The sequence below is a fragment of the Schistocerca serialis genome, chromosome 7, assembly GCF_023864345.2.
Source record: "Schistocerca serialis cubense isolate TAMUIC-IGC-003099 chromosome 7, iqSchSeri2.2, whole genome shotgun sequence".
NCBI lineage: Eukaryota > Metazoa > Arthropoda > Insecta > Orthoptera > Acrididae > Schistocerca > Schistocerca serialis.
Window position 1 is genome coordinate 489,346,390 of NC_064644.1, and position 23,921 is coordinate 489,370,310.

The 23,921-nt window shown below is 40.3% G+C and overlaps 1 protein-coding gene across 1 annotated transcript in view; it reads left to right on the forward strand.

Annotated features, from left to right (window-relative positions):
* The window catches only part of LOC126412047 (tetratricopeptide repeat protein 5-like), a 140,949-nt gene that overhangs the window by 47,562 nt on the left and 69,466 nt on the right, over positions 1-23,921 (forward strand). The window contains exon 3 of the mRNA XM_050081426.1: positions 20,079-20,296. Within this exon, the coding sequence (XP_049937383.1) occupies positions 20,079-20,296 (218 nt within the window). The remainder of the gene's footprint in view (positions 1-20,078; positions 20,297-23,921) is intronic.

The following is a 23,921-nucleotide window of genomic DNA, read 5'->3' on the forward strand; positions in this document are numbered from 1 at the left end:
CTTGCTGTGCTGGTACTGCGAACGGCTGAAAGCAAGGGGAAACTACAGCCGTAATTTTTCCCAAGGGCATGCAGCTTTACTGTATTGTTAAATGATGATGGTGTCCTCTTGGGTAAAATATTCCGGAGGTAAAATAGTCCCCCATTCGGATTTCTGGGCAGGGACTACTCAAGAGGAAGTCGTTATCAGGAGAAAGAAAACTGGCGTTCTATGGATCGGAGCGTGGAATGTCAGATCCCTTAATTGGGCAGGTAGGTTAGAAAATTTAAAAAGGGAAATGGATAGGTTAAAGTTAGATATAGTGGGAATTAGTGAAGTTGGGTGGCAGGAGGAACAAGACTTTTGGTCAGGTGAATACAAAGTTATAAATACAAAATCAAATTGGGATAATGCAGGAGTAGGTTTAATAATGAATAAAAAAATAGGAATGCAGGTAAGCTACTACAAACAGCATAGTGAACACATTATTGTGGCCAAGACAGACATGAAGCCCACGCCTACTACAGTAGTACAAGTTTATTTGCCAACTAGCTCTGCAGATGATGAAAAAATTGATGAAATGTGTGATGAGATAAAAGAAATTGTTCAGATAGTGAAGGGAGACGAAAATTTAATAGTCATGGGTGACTGGAATTCGATAGTAGGAAAAGGAAGAGAAGGAAACTTATTAGGTGAATATGAATTGGGGGTAAGAAATGAAAGAGGAAGCCACATGGTAGAATTTTGCACAAAGCATAACTTAATCATAGCTAACACTTGGTTCAAGAATGATGAAAGGAGGTTATATACGTGGGAAATGCCTGGAGATACTAGAAGGTATCAGATAGATTATATAGTGGTAAGACAGAGATTTAGGAACCAGGTTTTAAATCATAAGACATTTCCAGGGGCAGATGTGGACTCAGACCACAATCTATTGGTTCTGAAATGTAGACTAAAACTGAAGAAACTGCAAAAAGGTGGGAATTTAAGGAGATGGGACCTGGATAAACTGACTAAACCAGAGGTTGTACAGAGTTTCAGGGAGAGCACAAGGGAACGATTGACAGGAATGGGGGAAAGAAATACGGTAGAAGAAGAATGGGTAGCTTTGAGGGATGAAGTAGTGATGGCAGCAGAGGATCAAGTAGGTAAAAAGATGAGGGCTACTAGAAATCCTTGGGTAACAGAAGAAATATTGAATTTAATTGATGAAAGGAGAAAATATAAAAATGCAGTAAATGAAGCAGACAAAAAAGAATACAAACGTCTCAAAAATGAGATCGACAGGAAGTGCAAAATTGCTAAGCAGGGATGGCTAGAGGACAAATGTAAGGATGTAGAGGCTTATCTCACTAGGATTAAGATAGATACTGCCTACAGGAAAATTAAAGAGACCTTTGGAGAAAAGAGAACCACTTGTATGAATATCAAGAGCTCAGATGGAAACCCAGTTCTAAGCAAAAAAGGGAAAGCAGAAAGGTGGAAGGAGTATATAGAGGGTCTATACAAGGGCGATGTACTTGAGGACAATATTATGGAAATGAAAGAGGATGTAGATGAAGATGAAGTGGGAGATATGATATTGTGTGAAGAGTTTGACAGAGCACTGAAAGACCTGAGTCGAAACAAGGCCCTGGGAGTAGACAACATTCCATTAGAACTACTGATAGCCTTGGGAGAGCCAGTCCTGAGAAAACTCTACCATCTGGTGAGCAAGATGTATGAGACAGGCGAAATACCCTCAGACTTCAAGAAGAATATAATAATTCCAATCCCAAAGAAAGCAGGTGTTGACAGATGTGAAAATTACCGAACTATCAGTTTAATAAGTCACAGCTGCAAAATACTAACGCGAATTCTCTACGGGCGAATGGAAAACCTGGTAGAAGCTGACCTCGGGGAAGGTCAGTTTGGATTCCATGGAAATATTGGAACACATGAGGCAATACTGACCCTACGACTTAAATTAGAAGATAGGTTAAGAAAAGGCAAACCTACATTTCTAGCATTTGTAGACTTAGAGAAAGCTTTTGACAATGTTGACTGGAATACTCTCTTTCAAATTCTGAAGGTGGCAGCAAGCGAAAGGCTATTTACAATTTGTACAGAAACCAGAAGGCAGTTATAAGAGTTGAGGGACATGAAAGGGAAGCAGTGGTTGGGAAGGGAGTGAGACAGGGTTGTAGCCTATCCCCAATGTTATTCAATCTGTATATTGAGCAAGCAGTAAAGGAAACAAAAAAAATTCAGAGTAGGTATTAAAATCCATGGAGAAGAAATAAAAACATTGAGGTTCGCTAATGACATTGTAATTCTGTCAGAGACAGCAAAGGACTTGGAAGAGCAGTTGAACGGAATGGACAGTGTCTTGAAAGGAGAATATAAGATGAACATCAACAAAAGCAAAATAAGGATAATGGAATGTACTCGAATTAAGTCAGACGATGCTGAAGGAATTAGATTAGGAAATGAGATACTTAAAGTAGTAAAGGAGTTTTGCTATTTGGGGAGCAAAATAACTGATGATGGTCGAAGTAGAGAAGATATAAAATGTAGACTGGCAATGGCAAGGAGAGCGTTTCTGAAGAAGAGAAATTTGTTAACATCCAGTATTGATTTAAGTGTCAGGAAGTCATTTCTGAAAGTATTTGTATGGAGTGTAGCCATGTATGGAAGTGAAACATGGACGATAAATAGTTTGGACAAGAAGAGAATAGAAGTTTTCGAAATGTGGTGCTACAGAAGAATGATGAAGATTAGATGGGTAGATCACATAACTAATGAGGAGGTACTGAATACAACTGAGGAGAAGAGGAATTTGTGGCACAACCTGATTAGAAGAAGGGATCGGTTGGTAGGACATGTTCTGAGGCATCAAAGGATGCCCAATTTAGTATTGGAGGGCAGCGTGGAGGGTAAAAATCGTAGAGGGAGACCAAGAGATGATTCCATTAAGCAGATTCAGAAGGATGTAGGCTGCAGTAGGTACTAGAGTCGAAGAAGCTTGCACAGTATAGAGTAGCATGGAGAGCTGCATCAAACCAGTCTCTGGACTGAAGACCAAATCAACAACAACAGAAGTAAATTTCTACATTCTACACTTAATACTGATTCACACAGTTTTATAAGTAGCCTTGCAAGGAATAAGTGTCTGAAAATTCAGGTTTTCCAGCACTTCTGTGTTGCTCTCCCATAAATCAAACAAACATGTTTAACAAGAGCAGGCATTGTTTGTAGGGAAGTGACTGTTAAAACTAAGATTTTGAAAACAACCACAAGTTGCACTTTGTATTTTTTATTGACTGGTTTTGCTCTTCAAATGAACAAGAGCAAAATAATATATGCTGTAAAAGGTACTAATTGAGATAATATGGAAAACTTACATTGACATTACGTGAAGTACATATTCTTCTTCCAGTATGGTGACTTACATATAAAGTTGGCTGACAATATTAAAGATTGCCTTTAAAGTTGGCTGACAGCGGTAAACATTAATCTGGCTGTACTGTAGTACTTATTCTTATGTTTAAAGCACATTAGTAAATGATGACATTGATAGTGCCAAAGATGAAATTGACTGTACAAGAGTACTTGTAATGTCTATGGTATAATCTGGCCAAATATAATTTGCACCTCTAGGAAATGAAAGTTATATTTTAATTGCCTCTTTTTTGGGCGTGTATGTAGACATCTCATATCTGTACGTATCTGCTTATCGTTCAAAAACATGAGTATTTTTCAAAATACATTATAAAAATATATATGTAATATGTCTATAAATAAATGCATTCAAAACTACTGTTTTTAAAAATATTTCTGTTAGGATGGTACAACTGGTATTATATTTTGGTTGCTTATCTACACCACTTCAGCAAAGAACTGGAAGAACAGATGTAAATTTAATTCTTTTTTTTTTGTTTAGTAAATTTTGTGGGTTTTTCTTCATTTCCACGAAAATTTCCTATTATTCCAAAACATTTAAAATAGGACCTTTATGTGTAGTGTGGATGATTGTCATACTTTCTTGTATCTCACCTACTATATGTTTAGTTGTTTTCAAATGTTCACCTTCTTTTAAACACTTTTCCAGTTTGGCCAGTGTATGTGCTCTGGCAATTTTGGCTCTTCAGCTTATATACTCCTGAATTACCGTTTTTGTCCTTATGAACATTCTCTTTGCGTATTGCATGTCTAAGGGAGTTCTTAGATCAAAATGCCACTTTCACTCTCTGTCTTGCAATACAGCTGTTTTAGGACATTTGTACACTGCAACGGCAAACAAACTGGTATAGATGTGCATATTGAAATACAGGGGTGTGTAAACAGGCAGAATATGGCACTGTGGTCGGCAACACCTGTATAAGACAATAAATCTCTGACACAGTTGTTAGAAAAGTTACTGCTGCTACAATTGTAGGTTATCAAGATGTAAGTCAGTTCGAACGTGTTGTTACAGCCGATGCACAAGGATGGGACGCGGCACCTCTGAGGTAGCAATGAAGTGGGAATTTTCCAATACGACCATTTCACGAGTGTATTGTGAATATCAGGAATCCGGTAAAACATCAAATCTCTGACATCACTGCGGCGACAAAAAGATGCTGCAAGAACGGGACCATGACAACTGAAGAGAATCGTTCAACATGACAGAAGTGCAACCCTTCTGCAAATTACTGCAGATTTCAATGCTGGGCCTTCAACAAGTGTCAGCATGTGAACCATTCATTGAAACATCTTTGATACGGCCTTTCGGAGCCACACTCATCATCACTTGTTTAGTAACTTGTACACACAACAGAACCAAGAATGTTAGTATAACTTTATTAGACTGTGGCATGCACACCAATCACCATACCATACACTGAGCACAATAAGATAAGGCAAATGTATGCAAGCACCAATAACATGATAACAGAATGCGAACTTAGCATGGCGGGGTTTAAATAGGCACTTGCCCATGGCGAGCTCTATCGGAAGTTCACAGTGTTGCTCTTTTGCAGTGCACTCTTTGTGAATGACAACACACTGCTAATGCATGCAGCTTTCAAGTGTGTGCATTACTCCAATAACCATGTTGGTTCTGTGTTGCTATGGAAAGAATCTTGGCTCTCATTCACCAACACATATACTTACCATCCGCAGCCTATTTTTCCATATCAAGGCACAGATAATTTCTTTCACCATCTGTCAACCCTCCCCACCCCAATACCACTTTAATCCCTACTCCTCACTGTTGACACCACCTCCCTACCCCAATACCACTTTAATCACTAAGCATCACTGTTAACACCATCTCCCTATTCTCCAACATCTTACAAACCTTTCAGTTATCTAAAATCATCTCTCCCTACATTCAGCCAACTTCATACTCGTCACATTATTCCTACTAGACCGGACAAACTAAATCATTATGCATAACAACTAGAGATGGGCAAAACTGTTCTTTTCAGAGATCGGATCAGAACTGTTCACTCCCTGAAATGAACTAGCTCTTTTTCATGTTTCACCACTCATTCACAATAGAAAATAAATGGAAGGCACATTGCCCTTTAAACTTGGTTTATTCCGGTACTATACCTGTATTTTGATCTTATTTGATCCTATTTTGAAGTAACACAGATAATGAGTAAGAATTTTGTATTGTTTATTGAAATTTCCACGATATGACAAAGTTTTTGATTATTGATTTATTTTGCACTATCGTGGTTTTGGCTTTGTAGCCATTATCATGGTCAAAGGTGAAATAGTCATAAAATATCTGACATGTCTGAATGATTGTAATATTGTGACAACAATCATTCAGACATGTCAGATGTGTAATAAATATTTCACCTTTGTACGTGATAATGGCTACAAAGCTAAAATAGCATGCTGATAACGACACTTTTGAGTGCCCCGCAAAAAAACCTCCACATCTAAATAGTGATAGTGTGAAATGAAGTAATAATGAAACTTAATCAAATGGTTGCATTTTCATTCACAAAGTACAGTATGACTGCAGTCCGCAATGAAGGAAAAATCACTGATAGGTTTATATTACATCCTGAGTCACTTTGAGATTGAAAAGTTATACATTTCATCTGGTGGAAAAAATAAAAATATTGCAATAAAATTCTAAGTATTTGAATGAGGTAGGGAAATTTTGAAAATAAGACTGATTCATATTATGTAAACAAACTTTAATTGCATAAAAAGTAACATACAAAAACTGTAATATATTTTAGTATGCACAGTTGACACACACAATGAGTATATGTTATAGGAAAAACTAATCAATGTTCTGGTTTATAAATAAAAATGTTCAATTTTACTCGAAGTGAGTCTGTTCCTTCTGTCGTTGCATATTTGTCCTGCTTTTGATAAGATACGCTCACAGGGAACTGATGTAGCCGAGATGCATAACATTTGCAAGACTAGTTCATACAGTGTTGGGTACAGCAACCTTCTAGTGCCCCACCAGTTTAATGGATCGCTGTTTCTACACAAATATGCCTCGGACAAATATTTGTCTAGTTCAACAATTGCTGCACACCCCGGGTCATGACTTCCTTGGAGCTGATTTATTGTTTCATTGAAGTCCACCCAAACTGAAGAGCTCTCACCTGTTACGGTGGCAACTGGTTCAGATCGTTGATGTGTTTCTTCTTGTTGAGCTAGCAGTGTCCATAATAAAAAAATTCTATAGTAAGAGGAGTCGTCAGGAACCTAATCTGATCAGTTTAAACAAATAAAAATAAAATAAAAACAAATGATGTATACATAACATAATTATGTGACTTACCAAATGAAAGTGCTGGCAGGTCGACAGACACACAAACAAACACAAACATACACACAAAATTCAAGCTTTCGTAACAAACTGTTGCCTCATCAGGAAAGAGGGAACGAGAGGGAAAGACGAAAGGATGTGGGTTTTAAGGGAGTGTCTGTCGACCTGCCAGCACTTTCATTTGGTAAGTCACATCATCTTTGTTTTTAAATATATATTTCCTATGTGGAATGTTTCCCTCTATTATAACATAATTATGTAATATACATACCGGTGTTACTAAGAAGAACAATATCCAGTAGAGGCGAACTCCGATGCAGAGGCGCTGAGTCAAGTAGGTCGAGCCGCGAGCTGTATTATTGCGTGAGCTAAGACCGCAGAGACCAGAGTGACACTTGAGTTGCTTTGCTCAACGCTCTGGCTACGGTCGAGAATGGTGGGGTGAGCGTCGAGCGGGCGAGTTCCGAGGGTGGGGGGAGCGGTGAACGGCCACTAGTCACCCGTTCCGAGACAAATCGTCCGTTCTCTTGCGAGCAGGTTGTTGCAAGTAGTTCTTATGTTCTCCACTAGGACGCTCTCTGTCCTGTTGCTCGCATCAACTGCCCAGAGGGCAGGACGTGTGACTGAAACGATCGCCGACGGAGTGCAATGCTAAATTAAGGTGCGCCACCGCCAGACACTGCACGCGGCAGAGGAAGCACAGAGACGGCACGGCATATGTGAAACACAAAATCCAATGGGGCACTGCACAATGCAGGCAGCCAAGGCAGAAGCAGGGCAGAGGCCGGCGCTGGCTGTGTTGTGTGGCGTGCAGTGTGCCCTGACCAGCAGAGGCCCCGCTGATCTGCTCCGACTCTCTCTCTCTCTCTCTCTCTCTCTCTCTCTCTCTCTCTCTCTGCTGTGGGAAACATTTGGAGCAACCGTTCTTTTTTTCTGAATCACTGATTGTTCAGTCCTTTGAAAGATTCAACTCTATGAATCAGTTCAGGAGCGGATCCCCCATCTCTAATAACAACTTCTCCTTTAAGGGGAACATACATATACAAATCCACAATACACAGCCACAAGTAGCTGCAGGATAACATCTTGTGCCAACCAATTCATAGGCCATCTAGTGAAAACCTTGCAAGCCAGCCAAAATTGCAAACCCCTTGTCTGCTTCTGGTTCATTGATAGTGTATTCACGACCTGTTACGAGAGCCAAGACATGCCATCCTCATTCCTCCACAGCCTCAACACTTTCTCTCTTATCAGCCTCAACTGGTCCTCTGAGCCAAGCACCCTGGATGTCAACCTCTGCCTCTCCGACTGCTCCCTACAAAACTCTACCATATCACACACACTAATGATCAACATTATCTGCATTTTGATAGCTGTCATCTCTTCCTCACCATAAAATCTCTCCCATATAGTCCAGCCACTGTGGTCAGTGCGTCTGCAGTGATGAACACTCCCTCACTCACTCTGCTGAAGTTTTTAATAAGGTATCACAAATTGGTATTATGCCCCAAACTTAGTTTGTAAACAGATCTACTGAGCCATATCCACACACTCCCCTAATATCCCAACCACCACTCCAGAAATCAGGTGCAAAGGAGCACACCCCTATGTCCCTCAGTATCATCCTGGAATGGAACAACTGATATTTATTCTTGAAAAGGTCTTCCACTTCTTATCATGGTGCCTGGTAGTGAGAAACACCCCATACAAAATCCTTTCCACTCCTGCCGAAGTGGTGTCCCACTGCTCACTCAATCTACACAATATACTCATTCATCCCCATTTCAAATCTACTCCCAACCGTTTGCCATAGGGGTCATACTCCCGTGGAAAGTGATATGCCCACTTGGTACATCTTGCCCTGTTCCTATCACAGGCTTACCCAGTCCTATCAGAAGCAGGACCAACTGCAGAAGCAGTTATATCATGTATACCAGATTTGTTATAATTTGTGCACAGCATTTTATTAGGGTATGAGCACCTACCAGCTGTCTACCCGACTTAATGGCGACCGCCAAACTGCATTTTAAAGCTTAGTCGACAACCCAGTGGTGGAACACTCAGCTGACCACAACATGCTCAATTTCAGTGGCTACTTCACAATCCTTGCAATTCAGAGCCTTGTCTCTAACACCAGCTCCTCCCAATTGTGTAGACAAAAATTGCCCTCACAGTACATTCTTTGACCTTGTAACCCTCCTGGCGTCAGTTCCCACCAGCTCCTGTCATCTCCCACCCCCACACTCTTACCTCAGCTCCACTTGTCCTGCACTCACTCACTTACTCATTCCTCTTCACAGTCTCACTCTTCCCGTGTTCTGACTCCCTCTCGCAATCCACTTGATTGTGTCACCGTGCACTGCACACAACTCCCCATCTCCAGCTAGAAAGAGCACACCAGTGCCACAATTCTACCTCCCTGTGAGCCATCAGCTGCCCTACCCCAATTCTCCTTTCCACTTCCTGCTTCCCTCTTATTTCCCCTTGCCCAGTCTGACAACATGAGGCTCCACTCCATCTGGTGTAGTTAAGTCGGCTGGGACAGTGTAGCTGTACAGATGTACATGTACTCTACAGCTTTGAAGAAGGATTTGTCTAAAAGCTAGCGATGTTCTCAGTTCTGTTTATGTGGCTATCAATGACATGGCACCTCGAGTGTTTGGCAAGTCATTACCTTCACACGATTTTCATCAAGAATATCAAAGCTGTTCTCCAATCACAAAGTGTTTGAGTCATGAGTATTTACTTGAAATACTAATAACTACTGAGGGACCAATGGGGCTTCTAGTACGTTATCAGAATTATGACCATGACAACAGAATTATGACCATGACAACCAGCAGCAGCAACAACCTCGTATATTTTCTCCTCTCTATATGCTCCTTTCTATTCTCTATAGTCCCCAATTTGTCAGATACTGGAAACTGGGAGTATACCACAGCTCTAATAATTAAGAAATAAGGAGTAACTCAGACATTCAGTACTCTGACATATGAATAAAGTAGAGCACAACATTTAGGTGATGGCAGACTTCCCTAACATTATGAACAACACAGAGCACACATACCTAAACTGTAGTTAAGTACACAGAAGCCTGAGACAGAGTACTGGACCGCAGAGAGCAGATCAAAGTGACGTAGGGGGAGACTGTGATGAATCTTATCACATGGCTTGTTCTATTGATTTGTGCTTGTACCAGTAGCACTAGATACTCATGCTCGCCATGCAATCAACATGGTGAGCATTCATGAACAACATTGCCGCATTCTGTTCGAGATGATGAGCAGATAAACTGCTGCTAACTGCAAGGTGGTAAATGGCTGTAGAGAGATGTGTCACGACTGTGCTAAGCTGCAGCTGCTGGTCCATTTCAAAGAACTTAACAGGGCAGAAAGCAGTGATGACCAGGCCTTTTATGGCTATACTGGTGCCACAATCATGTAAACTTTTGACTTCAAAAAACAGAGCTGTTGCCAACTACACGGCAGGTCAAAGGACCATGGCCCACCTGCTGAGACACTGGAGCTGAACACGTCTTTTTGTCGAGAGAACTTTCCTATTCTGCCTCAGTCCCAACTGAGGCAGTTCTCATTTTGTCCCTACACCTCTACAAGAAAAAAGAAGAGTGTTTAAAACTTGAGTAGTTTAGAGTAATTTACCTCTCAAAATGATGGCAGCCGAAATCTGTTTTTCAGATCTTTTTTCCTCAGAATGTGAGGAATCATTATCATGAAGTTTCTTTTCTCTCAAAAGTCTTGTTAATGGTTCAAATCATGACTGAATTTTTAAGGCATTTGAAATAAAAATGGTTCAGAGTAATTCTCCAATGATTTCTACTGGTGATGAGACACATGTAGAGGTAGAAAAACAGAAGATATCTGGATTCATCAAAAAGTAAGTTACACGTGTTGTCCCAAGCTAAGACCATAATGTAGTAAAAGTGATGCACTGTCAGAAGAGAGTACATGTTCTGGGTTTCCTGTAAAGACAGATCTGCTGCAGTATGGGTAACAGTTGCATCACAGGGTGAAAGTGAAATGACAAAGCAACTGGAAACATACTACAAAATCAAAGAGGCAGGACCTTATGATTCACGTGGGCAAAGTATCTATATTGCACACAGATTCTCCACGAAATTTTGGCCACATGCAATGTCATGTCTGACCATGGCCAAATGGTGACAATAATTTGACCGAGACCATACAGAAGCAATCGTCAAGGAAGGCCTTCGATGTCCACCACAGATGAAAATGTCTATGCAATGGAGAAACCAATATGCAGTCATCACAATTTTCCAATGAAGAGGACATTCATGTGATGGTTCTCAAACAGTTCTGTGTCAGGAACAGATGTCTACCATTGAGGAACCCAGCAGTTGGCAGAATGTTGCGCCGATGATTACTGATGGTGTTGCTGATGAGTTTCTATACCAACTGGTTAATCAACAACAGGTTCTTACTGCAGCGTTGCAGCATCTCAGCCAACAGCAGGAGGCGTTTGGCACAATGTGACACAATCAAACCCAGGTATTGCAAACACTTGCCTCTGTTTTGGCCTGTTCGGGTCCATCTCAATCTATGTCACTTGCTGCGTCACCCCTTGCACCTCCTGTTTTGCCTGTTGCTACCCTGGTTATTTATCCCCTGCCATTCCCAACTTATGATGAGACTTTCGAACAATGGGAAGTGTACAAGAAACAGCTGCTGCAGAATTTACATGCATTTCGATTGGCAGTTATCGGCTCACATGTATCAACTCCTTTGATATCTGGTCCCCCTGCTGGATCTGGCTTCACTCTCTTTTGATAACACGTGCGACCTTAGTTCAAAATACTGCTGTGAATGGCCGCATGTCATTGCCACTCGAGTTGAGTTCTATCGGCATTGCAAGAATCCGGAACATTCCTATAAGACCTGTGCAGCTAAGCTTCACAGTTTCAGCTGTCATTGTCAGTTTGACACTGATATATATAAGGAGTTGTACACCGACTAAGTAGTTTGTGATGCAGTAATTCAGTTGGCCCCCAATTATGAGGTTCATGAGTGGGCCCTTCAATGTAAAAACCCCTCCCTCTCCGATATTCTGACTATTGCACAATCATTTGTGGTTTCTAGAGCCACGGGTACTCAAACTGAATTGTGGTGTGAGGTTGCAGAAGTTCAACCCACTTCCCTCCCCCCCTCCCCACTGTTTATCGGACAGTTCACAGGGGAACGATGTGGTGACAGTGGTCCGCGCATGAGCAAAACATCATGGCGGCTGGCCCAACTCACTGCAGCAGCCACAGCTGCAGCAACAGCACAACAAGCCTGGTAATGAAAAACAGCACAAGCATTCCACACTTCCCTCTTGTCCATTGTGTTTTGTCACTTATGATAGGCTGGATTGTCCCAAGTTGTGGACCATTTGCTGCCAGTGCAACAAAACGGGCCACATTGCTCCTGTTTGTAATGTAAAATCCCAACAGCCTATTGCAGACATTGTCATGGATGTCAATTGTGTATCAGCAATCTCTGTTGCACCCAATAATCTTTTTATTGATGTCAAGGTTCATCAGAAGGTTCTACACATGCAAGTTGACACTTGTGCTGCTGTGTCAATACTCAACTTGCAGACATACATGGACTTGGGTTCTCCCCCTTTAGCGCCAGTGTCACATACATTAGTCACTTAAAATCAACAAAGTGTTCCGATATTAGGTAATTTCTTGGTTCCAGTCACATGTAAATCTGTTATAGCGGTGAACAGTGCACGCAGCGAAAACTTGTTTGGCTTGAATGCCTTTAACCTTCTCGGATTTACTATTTCCTATGAAGTTAATCTCATCTCTGATCAAGTGCCTTACACACTGTTTTACTCTTTATGCTCCGAATTTTTCATCATGTTTTTTGTGGTTTTGGGTTGTGCCAATAATTTCAAAGTCCACATCACCATGAAACCTTCAGCCAGACTCCATTTCAACTGAGCGAGGTGGCGCAGTGTTTAGCACACTGGACTCACATTCGGGAGGATGATGGTTCAATCCCAAGTCCAGCCATTCTGATTTAGGTTTTCTGTGATTTCCCTAAATCGCTCCAGGTAAATGCCTGGATGGTTCCTCTGAAAGGGCACAGCTGACTTACTTCCCCTTCAAAGCTTCTATCAGTGCTCAGTGTTTCATTGACACGTGTCCCTTGCGTGCCCTGATGAACTTTTTGCTAAGCTCACTGGTGGTCAGTATTTTTCCAAGATCGACTTCTCTGATGCATATCTGCAGCTTTCCATTGATGCTGACTCTCAACAACTCTTGACCATTAACACGCCTTTTGCCTTGTAGCAATACTTGCAGTTACCATTTAGCGTGGCTAGCGCTCCAGTGATTTTTCAACGGATTCTTGAACAATTCACGAGGTATGTGCCTGGCTGTCCCAACTATCTTCATGATATTTGGGTCTCTGGCTCCTCCACTGCCGAACATCTCAAGTACGCTTTTTTCAGTGTTACAGGCCACCGGGTAAAAATGCAGTTTGGAAAAGTGCCACTTCTTTCAGCCATCTATTCTTTATTTTGGTTTCGAGGTCTCGAGTGTTGGTGTTAGACACCTTCATCAGATTGTCTCTGCTGTTGTGGCTCTTCCCAGTCCTACATCAGTCAAGGAACTTCAGGTTTTTTTAGGTAAGACTGCTTATTATCACCAGTTTTTGCTGGTGGCGGTGCTTGTTGCACAACTGTTACATGCCTTGATGCATAAGGGAACATACTTCCACAGGTAACAGGCATGTGAAATGGTGTTTTACAAACTGAAGTGTATGTTACAATCTGCATCTTGCCTCGTAACACATCAACTGGGTCAACATTTAGTGTTAGCAACAGATGCATCCCAACATGGGCTAGGGGCTTGTTACATCATAAATATTCTGATGGCTCCAAGAGGCCTATTGCATATGCATCAAAGATACTTAATTTGGCTCAGACTAAATATTCACAAATATTCACTAGATATTCACAAATTCATCGTTGTTTGTGGCATAAAGAAGTTTCATGTTTTCCTGTTTGGTGTAAAATTCCATCTCATCATGGATCACAAGCTGTTAGTTTCACTGTTTAACACCTCAGTGTCATTGCCAGACAAAGCAACACATTGCTTTCAGCATTGGGCACTGTTCCTTTCTCAGTAAAACTACGTAATTCACTTCTGCCCCATGGCTAAACATGCGAATGCTGACATGCTTTCCCGTCTTCTGGCTGGTTGGGACCCAGTGTTTGATCAGAAGGAGTTACTATGTTTCCATGTTGATGAATGCACTCAAAAAACTGTTGATAGTCTTCCAATCACTAGCACTCGGGTCGTGCAAGCTGGTGCCATCGATCTGATTTTACAGAAAGTGATACAAGTGAATACAACATGGCTGGCCTGAGGCACCTCAGTTGTGGGTATCCGACCCCCTCTGTAACTACTGTGTGTTTCAGAATCATTTCTTTGTCATTGATTGTGTTCTACTCCTTGATACAGACTGTTCAGCTCCTCCCTCAGGTCTCTGTTTGGAGATCATACAATTGCTGCATGCTGATTACAGAGGGGTGTCACGTGCCAATGTGTTAGCCTGCCGTCATTTTTCTGGCCTGGGTTGGACGATGACATCACTCATTCGGTTACGGCATATTCTCAATGCGTATTGCAACAAGCTGCCCTGCAGGCGAAGTTGTCTCTGTGGCCACAACCTTTGCATGCCTGGGACCATCTCCACATTGATTCACTGGCACATTCCTTAATTGATGCTTTCTCTCGGTTCCCATATGTTGTTCATTGCCCATCAACTTCGGCCTGTGCTATTTTGGCAGCCCTGTCGAAAATTTGTTTCATCAAAGGACTTGCAGCAATGTTGGTCTCTGATAATGGCCCTCAGTTTGTGTCGCAGGAGTTTGCCCCCTTCTGCAATACCCACGGGCTTTGCCACATTTTCAACGGTGAGGCTGAAAGGTTAGTTAGAACATTCAAAACCCAAATGAAAATGTACATACCTGTTTCCTGTCTGATGTTGTCTTGAATCAATTTCTGTCTTCCGATCAGTTCACGCCATTTGGTGATAACAGCCCCACTGAACTGCTCCACAATGCCATCCCCGGATGGTACTGCATCTCCTGTGGCCCGTCCAGGGATGCCAACGTACACAGCCATCATCCCATTTCTGGCCCAGGGTGGCTGTTTGGGCACACGGGTTTGATTGTTACCCATCACCGTGGCTGCCGTCTCTGCCATGTCTGTATGGAGTAGTACACATCATTACAACCAGTTGTGCCTGTGCATGGATGACTGGACAGTGGACACCAATGTCGCCACGCCAGTCGGTGTTGCTCTGCAGATTGCCTGATGTGGCTGGGTCCCTGCCACGACATACAAGGGGTCCCCCGTGAACCGAAGGATGAATCTGGTGCAGCTTCTCCAATACCACTACCTGTACCAATGCAGCTGCCATCCACACAGAGCCAGCTGTGTGGATACTGCCACCATTAGCCCCTAGACCTGATGTGGACATGGAGCCTGCACCGACATCACCCATCCTATCATATGGGTTAACACAAGAAGGTGGACTGTGACACTACCCACACCCCAGTTACTTCCGACCTAAGCCTCAGCACCTCATCTCAGTCAGAGCCTTGTGGAAGAAGACACCACTGACATCTTGTGAATCCAAGATGTTCCTGAAAGAAAGAGGAATGAAGTAATATCCACACACTTTAAAGCCACACACGTTAGCAGTGTGTTGTCATCTGCAATAGTGTACCACAAAAGAGCAACACTGTGAATTTCCGATAGAGTCCTATTGGCAAGTGCTTATTTAAACCCTGACGTGCTATGCTCATGCCCAGTTATCATGTGATTACTGCTTGTATGCATTTGCCTTATCTTATTGTGTTATGGTGATTGGCATACATGTCACAATCTAATAAAGTTATACTAACATTCTTGGTTGTGTTGTGTGTCCAAGTTACAACAGTTACGTTTGTGGATTTTGTGAAGTGTGTAGAAGGGGTGGGTGCCCTTCCACAGACACCAGATATTTAGCAGCCCATTTTGAGTGACTCAAATGTAAAGTATTTGAAATAAGGAGGAAAATTACCTAAATGGATGATGATGTTGAAGAAATATCAGAATCAAGCCTTTGCTTAACACTCTTTGTCATTTCTTTGCGGTGTGCCCATCCTATAAGTTGGTTCACTGTGGATATTCAGATTTGCAGGCAATTTGTTACTGTATTCTTTGTAACAAGTATACAATTTGAGGTTGTTACAAGTATACAATTTGAGGTGATAGATCTTTTTTCTAGTGTGGAATGTGTCGTAACAGATGAATGCAGAAGATTAGTTTTGGAGACATCTGCAAGAGGCAAGAGTAAAACTCCATTATTTGTTACTAATTAAATTCAAAATAATGGAGAGATGATGGCTTTTGGCATTGTTGGAAAGAGCATCACATAGCAAAATTTATTTAAAAATACCAAGAAAGAGCTGACAGAAATTGGTTGTAACAAATGCACATCACAATTCAAAAAGACCATCTCTGTCACTTTTATGGCTAGAGGTAAAAGTACACTGAGCATAGAAATGTTAACATTTCCAAACTAATTGTGGTAGATTTTATGTGCATGTAAACCACACCTATGTGAAGATGTTTTTTAACATCGAAGAAATTTATAATTCAGAAAGAATCCAACTAGGTAAGACAGTATATACTGAAATGTTGTGAGAAGTTTATGTTCATTTTTACAATAGCATCAAAATTCAGATGTAGGACAAAGTTGAGATTAAATTATAGCAGCTACTCTCCATGTGGTGTTGACATTAAGCTGTAGATATGCACATAAATCATAAATTGGAATAGGCATCAAAGAAGGCTCAGTATCGTGTAAGTAGTGATATGACTAGCCAAGCACTTAGTGCAGGATGAATATTGTTGGAAGGAAAACAATGAGAGAACTGTGTGGCTGAGGATTCACAGATTCATTGAAATATAGAGTGAATTAAAAAGAGGTGACCATAGTGAAGTACTGGCGAGTAAGAAGCTGATGAGGGGGCAGGGGATGGGGACATGATTTTGGAAATGAATCTGACACCTGTGCATCGCCATCCACTTAAATGAAATCATCATACAGCCTGTGCCTCTTTCCATAAACCGTATACACTTTTTACATTTAACTTTACACTGTGCTACGTATTTATTCCACTAGTGCCCATAATCTGCTTCTTATTCATTTCCCATTTGCTTCCCGCTTTTACAAAATTGCTTTTCTATCTTTTTGTCCCATGATTTGTCAGATTTGTAATGGTCTGTGCATTTATAATTAAACTTATTCTGACTAATATGTGAAAAATTGAGGGAGTCTTTAAGTTCTCTTGTCTGAACTTTTTCTTCAAAGGAGAGGTGGTGTGGCGCCACTCCATGGATTGCCATTTTGTTTCTGGTTCAAAGTGATGAACACATTTCATTGCCTGTGACAACAGTCAACAAAGAATTTTCACGATCAGCCTCATCACATGCAAGCAATTCCAGATAGATGGTCTTTTATTGCTTTTTATGGTCTTCTGTTAGGTGGCAATAGCCCTGTGGGCACACACCTTTGAGTAGCTCTATTGGTGGACGCGTGTGTCAGCACTAGCAAATGTCTAATTCCTTTGTGTCTCACCATTCTTTTATTCACAGCCAGGTCTCCATATATATTCTGGAAGCACCATTGAATATATGTGATGCTCTGGTTTTCCGCTAAAAGAAACTCAATGACAACTCTCTGCTTGGAACACACCTCCATTACAGACACCATTTTGAAGGCTACATATAGTGCTGCCACCTATTGGAACTACACGAGACTATAGAGGATGAAGCTGGAATATCCCGTAATGTCCGACAGCACATTCTGCATTTTTTCAACCAAAACTGACTGAGAAAGAAATGTGTTGCATTACTTATTGAATGTCCCTCATAAAAATAAATAAATTAATTAATTAATTAATTAATTTGTAACAATGAAAAAATTTCAAGCTGTAAATATAATAAGTGCAAACAAATGAAATTACAGGAAAACAATTTTGAGTGTATTTTTTGTACTATTATTGATGGTTCTTGGGATGGCAAAACATAAACATTTTTTCGGATGCACAGCAGCCAAAAAAATGGAGTGGGGGGAACACAATGAGAGAAAGATCGGTCATACCAACACATTTACATGAAGCTGGTAAAGTCATGACGTTGAACTTGTGATACTCTGAAAGGGTTATTCTGTTTGATATCCTCCATCATTGTGCTATGATCAACTGTGAAGTCTATTGCGATATCCTCAAGAAATTGAACAAATGACCTCAGTGTTTTGTCACCACAAGAATGCAAATGAACTTCTCCTTCTCCATGACAGTGCAAGGCCTTACACAAGTCTACGCAACCGACAGGAGCTCACAAAACCTTATTGAACTGTTCTTCCTCATCCACCAGCCCGGATGTCACACCTTCCGACTTCCATCTGTTTGGCCCAGTGAAGGATGCACTTTCTGGGAAGCAGTACATGGATAATGGGGAGGATATTGATGCAATATGATGTTGAGGTTATTGATGCAACAAGATGTTGGCTTTGATATTGACCAGTAGAGTGGTACCACACGACATACAATCCCTCCCAGTAGGGTGATGTAAGGCCATCACATTGAGTGGGGACTATGTTGAAAAATAGCATTTCATGGCCAAAGGAATGGAGAATAATGTGGTGTACTGGAATTCTGAATAAAACAAATCTGTTATCAGAAAAAAATGGGTTGTATTACTTATTGAAATCCCCTCATAATTGCATATTTATCTACATTTGGAGCACTGACAGCATATTTGTTCTAGTTTTAGCCTTTCCTTGGGCTATTATACCCCATTTGAACTATTACTAGCATATATTTTCTTTTCTGAGGCTTTTCCAGTGCAATACTTGTTGATAACTCTTTGGGACATTGTGTGAGGCGCATTGCATCACAGTTTTTCTATGAGACTACTGCCTCTTTGTTGTCATGCAAAATTACAGTCTGTCACTCTTTGCAGGCTTGCATACTTACAGATTGTGTTAAAAGGTTTTGACAGACATTTGTTGGAGTGTAATATGTAGTAAAGGCTTCAAACAAACCACCTGATAAACATCATTGAACTTATATACAGGAAGCATGCAGACAAATTAATAAAAGAACCAGCCATATGAGGCAGTTCTTGATAGTAAGGTGTGATTGGCAATTAAATATAAGTGCCTTCAATGGTCAGCTTTCACTTGAGCAGTAGCACGCACAGATTTTCAACCCAGGAATAGCCAAAGCTCCCAGATGGCTGGAGAAATAAATGACCATGCTGTAAGTGTATACAGTTGGTGATTTCTTGTTGAAAACGGACTGACTGCCTCTGAAATTCTCCATAAACTCTGTGACTTTTATGGATCTTGAGCAATGCATTAAGTATAAATAACCCAATGGTGGTGTGATTTAGGGAAGTCCATAAAAAATGTGAATGATAAAGTTGATGAGTAGCAGGTCATCCATCCAGATAGAGGACCTTCTTTATCATGTGTTAAAAAAAATGTCAGTTCACAGTTGCTTATGTTCATGTGAAATGTCCATTGGTGTGCACTGGGCAACACTGCACAAAATTATTATTGAGAAACTTAAAATAGAAAATTTTGTGCATAATGAGTAAAATGTTTATTAAATCCGTACAAAACACAAAAGATGGCATCTGAACATGGTTTTGCTACTAATAAGAACTTTTCCCCTCACAATGTGTCCACAGATCAAGCAAGGTCTAATAGCATCAATACAGAGTATAAAGAAGGAATGTCGATAAGACCTTGTCCAGGTTGCCAGTAACTGAAAAAAAGCATAAACTCAAGCTGCATGGAAAATTTTGGCAGCTTATCAGATTTTGTGGAGACAGTAAATAACATCTAAGAAGTAGTGTCAAACATGCTTGAAGCCTAGATACATAATTCAGAAACAGTGATGTGGAAAGCTAAGCTTTCACGTTGCCTGGCTTCATGATAATATATATGTACACAAGCACTAGTTAAACAACTGGGAAATTCACATGAAAATTTTCAGATGCTAACTGTTGTTTTCATATGATACCATTTTATTCAGCACTTTATTGTTTGAGTAGTTAATAGCTGTGAGGAATGTTTTGCATAATTTATTTTTAATACCAGAGGCAAACAAGGACAGAAATTGTTAATAGAGTATGAAACTGAAGGACCATTTTTCAGTCGTTGGATACATGTAGAACTATGTTCTGATAATTCATTACACTATATTTTATTGACCATGTGTTCTTTTGCAGATCCTGCATCAAAAGCTAACAAAGCAATGTACTGTTACCTCAGGGGGAGGGCTCTGAATGTCACACCTCAGTTTAATGCTGAGGCTGAGGAAATGTTGTCGAAAGCACTGAAACTCGACCCAAAATTTGTAGATGCGTGGAATGAACTGGGAGAGTGTTACTGGAAGAAAGACGATATTACAGCTGCCAAAAATTGTTTTACTACAGCTCTGTCACATGTAAATATTCTTTCATTTTTATATGTATTATCCACATGCTTTTGAATTTTGAGACAGGATGTTATAAATTATATACAAATTACGGTATAACATATTCTATGTGGTCTCAGTATAATGTTTGTGTTTATCTTTATGAGATGTAAACAGTTGTTTGCTTAACATCATAGCAGATGTCATATTTTACATTGAAAAAAGGGTGGAAGATTAGAGTTTAAATGTCCTCTTGATAGTGAAGTCATTAGAGTCAGAGCCCAAGCTCATATAATGAAAGGAAGGGGAAGAAAGTAAGCTGCATCCTTTGGAAAACCTAAATCTGGATGGTCAGATGAGGGATTTGAACAATCTTCCTCCCAAATGTGAGTCCAGTGTGGCATACACTGTGCCTTTTCACTTGGTTTTTATGTTGAAGTAGTTTTTAAAAAAAGTGTTCAGGATTGTTGAACACAAAGTAAGAAAGGGGAAATAATAGATAACTTTAGGTTAACAGTTGTTATGACAATGTGAATGAAATAGACAGTAATGAAAGAATGCTTTAGAGGATTTTTCATTTAGTAAAGGTGACGAAAACTTGAATTGTGGGTGTAGACATTTCAGAGAGATATTTTAGTGTTTCATAAGCATGTTACAGAGTTCACATATTGATATAAAATCTGCTTCAGTGACAGTGTAAGTTTAGTGGTGTGAGATTCTAGACCAAAACCATAGGAGCATATAAAACAAGTGCTTGCTTGATTTGGATAACTCAGACTTGGAATTACCTAATACAAGTAGGAAAGTTTGTACCATTCTCAAGATTAATTGCTAATTCCCAAGATAACGAGAAAAACCAGAATTTGGTAAGAGGTAGCTTCTGAAACAAAGAGGAACAAGATAGGAAAATTGTAGCAGTAAGAAAATGTCACCTTACTATTTGTTGTTCATTTAAAATGTAAGTAATTGCAGTGGCATACATCAAAGAGGGAAACAAAAGCCAAGACACTACCATTCAAGTTAGAGAATGATATGGCAGTCTCACAGTTTGGAACTGAATTAAAATGAAGCGGGAATGACTAGTATGTAGTTAATTAAAATGCTAGCATGGTTGAAATAGTGCAGAGAGTTGCAGTTTGAAAGATCTCCAAATGCAATCTCCAGATGATGAATTAAAGGGGTGGGTGTGGCCACACACTGCACTATAACTAAAACTCTGATGTTTGGAATTAAAAAGTGTTTTGTCTTAGTGTTTATATATTCCAACACATTATTTGTTCTAAGTGCCTTCAGTCTGGTGTACACACATTTTCATATATTGATCATGTTCTTTTATCAGCTTGTGCCAGTTACTGTGTAACTGTTTTAAGAAACTAGTGTCATCTAATTTCATTGAAATTAAGAGGCGAAGGACCACCAATTTCAAATGTGCTTAAGGTGTGTTGTCAAAACTATGTCCAAGCTGGTTGTTATCAGTCAGATTTATCCTGAACTTGCCCACCCAAGTGGTCTTTCCTAGTTCCAATTTTCAGCTGAATTGTGGGTGAATTGGATGAATTGGATCTCACATGTTATTTTGCAGGTATTAAAAGAGAGAGAGAGAGAGAGAGAGAGAGAGAGAGAGAGAGAAGAAGGGAAGAGAATAACACTGTAGTATTATTGTGGCACTCCAGTATCAGGAAAACTGAGAAGGATACTACTGTAATTCCAATTAATTGCTGGGTGTGATTGGTTGGTGATGATATGTTCTAGTCAAGTTGGTGATTCCACTTTATGCACAGTATTTTGACAGTTGACATTGTCATCTACTTCAGGTGCTTGGAGCAGTGGTCTTATGTGTGCTTGCTGCATGGACACATGCTTTCAAGTGGTAACTGATACATTTACCATTGCATTCTATCATATTTCTGTGTTTAAATGGAAGCGGTGAAATGTGTGTATGACAGCTGTTTATTGTTGCCTTAGTATATTATTTACTTGATAACACAGCCATTTTACCAAAACCATGGGGAAAAAGTGCTTAATTACTGCACCATCATTTATAGGTTGAAGAAATCAAGAGAAGAAAAATACAAAAGAAGAAATACACAGTGCACCAAGTAAGAGACAGTTAGTATTACATCCAAGCTAAGGAATTCATTAAATCAAACAACGGAAAATCCAGGATGGAATGTAACGATATTATGAATAAGAAAGTTGCTACTCATCATATAGTGGAGATGTTGAGTCACAGATAGGCACAACAAAAAGACTGTCACATTATAATCTTTCGACCAGCAGGGCCTTTGTCGAAAATAGACAAAACACACACCCACACACACACACACACACACAAACACACACACACGCACACACACACACACACACACACACACACACACACACACACCCCCATGCAAATGCAACTCAGACACACACGACTGCAGCCTCTGTCAACTGAAGCCACAGTGTGTGTGTGTGTGTGTGTGTGTGTGTGTGTGTGAGAGAGAGAGAGAGAGAGAGAGAGAGAGAGAGAGAGAGAGAGAGAGAATCTATTTTCGACAAAAGCCTTGTTGACTGAAAGTTCATAATGTGACAGTCTTTCAGTTGTGCCTGTCTGTGACTCTGCATCTCTGCTACATAGTGAGAAGCAACTTTCCTTTTCATAATATTGCTAAGGAATGTATTGCAATTTCACAGCTACAAGGCTTCAAAATTATCTCTTTGCACCTCCATACAATGTTTATATTGATCATGCAAGTTATTGAGAGAACGCTTGAAATCCTGGTTGTGTGCCTCTTTCAGTCTGTTGGTCACAGCACATTGGTTGTTCTCAATGTCACTGAAGTATTTCCCCTTTAACCAAATTATTTCCGGAAGTTGTAGACTTTTATGAACACTTTATTGGGCTAAGAAACCGTTCATAAAATCATAGTTTAAACCTTGAAAGTGAGAGTTTAGCCTACGAGTATAAAAAAAGTAGTGGGAACTATTGTTCCCACCGAACTCTATTTGTGTTAGTTCATACTGTCCTTTGAGTTCGCTAAGGTGATGTGCTATGGAATTTAGAGAAGCATGGTGCTACACACAAAGGTACATGACAGTTGCTACACATTATTTTTGTTCTCTTTTCTTTGTTCTTGGTGCTACATTGGCAGCATCTTCTGTTTGTTGTACCTTTTGTAGGGAAATGAGTTCCAACTTTCTCCAGACAAACTTCATCTGGTACTCCAGATACTCCTCTTTTTGGTGTTTGGAAATGAACAGGCCTTCCTCTTCTCTTACAACTTGAGAAGCCAGAGATAAGTTGCCTTGCCAAGTGAAATCTAAATGTTAATTGGTCTGCTTCTGTCTTCAGTAGCTTCCACATAACGTAGGAATTGACAACTGCCAAATCCACAAGAAAGGAAAAGAGTTTGTGCCACCACTTCCATGAATGACGGCCTACAGCATACCGTTCACGCAGCAGATCAAATCTATCCACTCCTCCCATTATTTTATTATACTCTGCCACAGCCAATGGGCAGAATACTTCACTTCTCCTTCCACTAACTTACCTTGTAATATTTACATAATTTTCAGTCAAATCCAGCAAATATACACGAATACTATCTCCCTCATAAATATAAAAGTAGATAAATACAACACAAGTCACTTCACACGCAAAAGGAAAGCA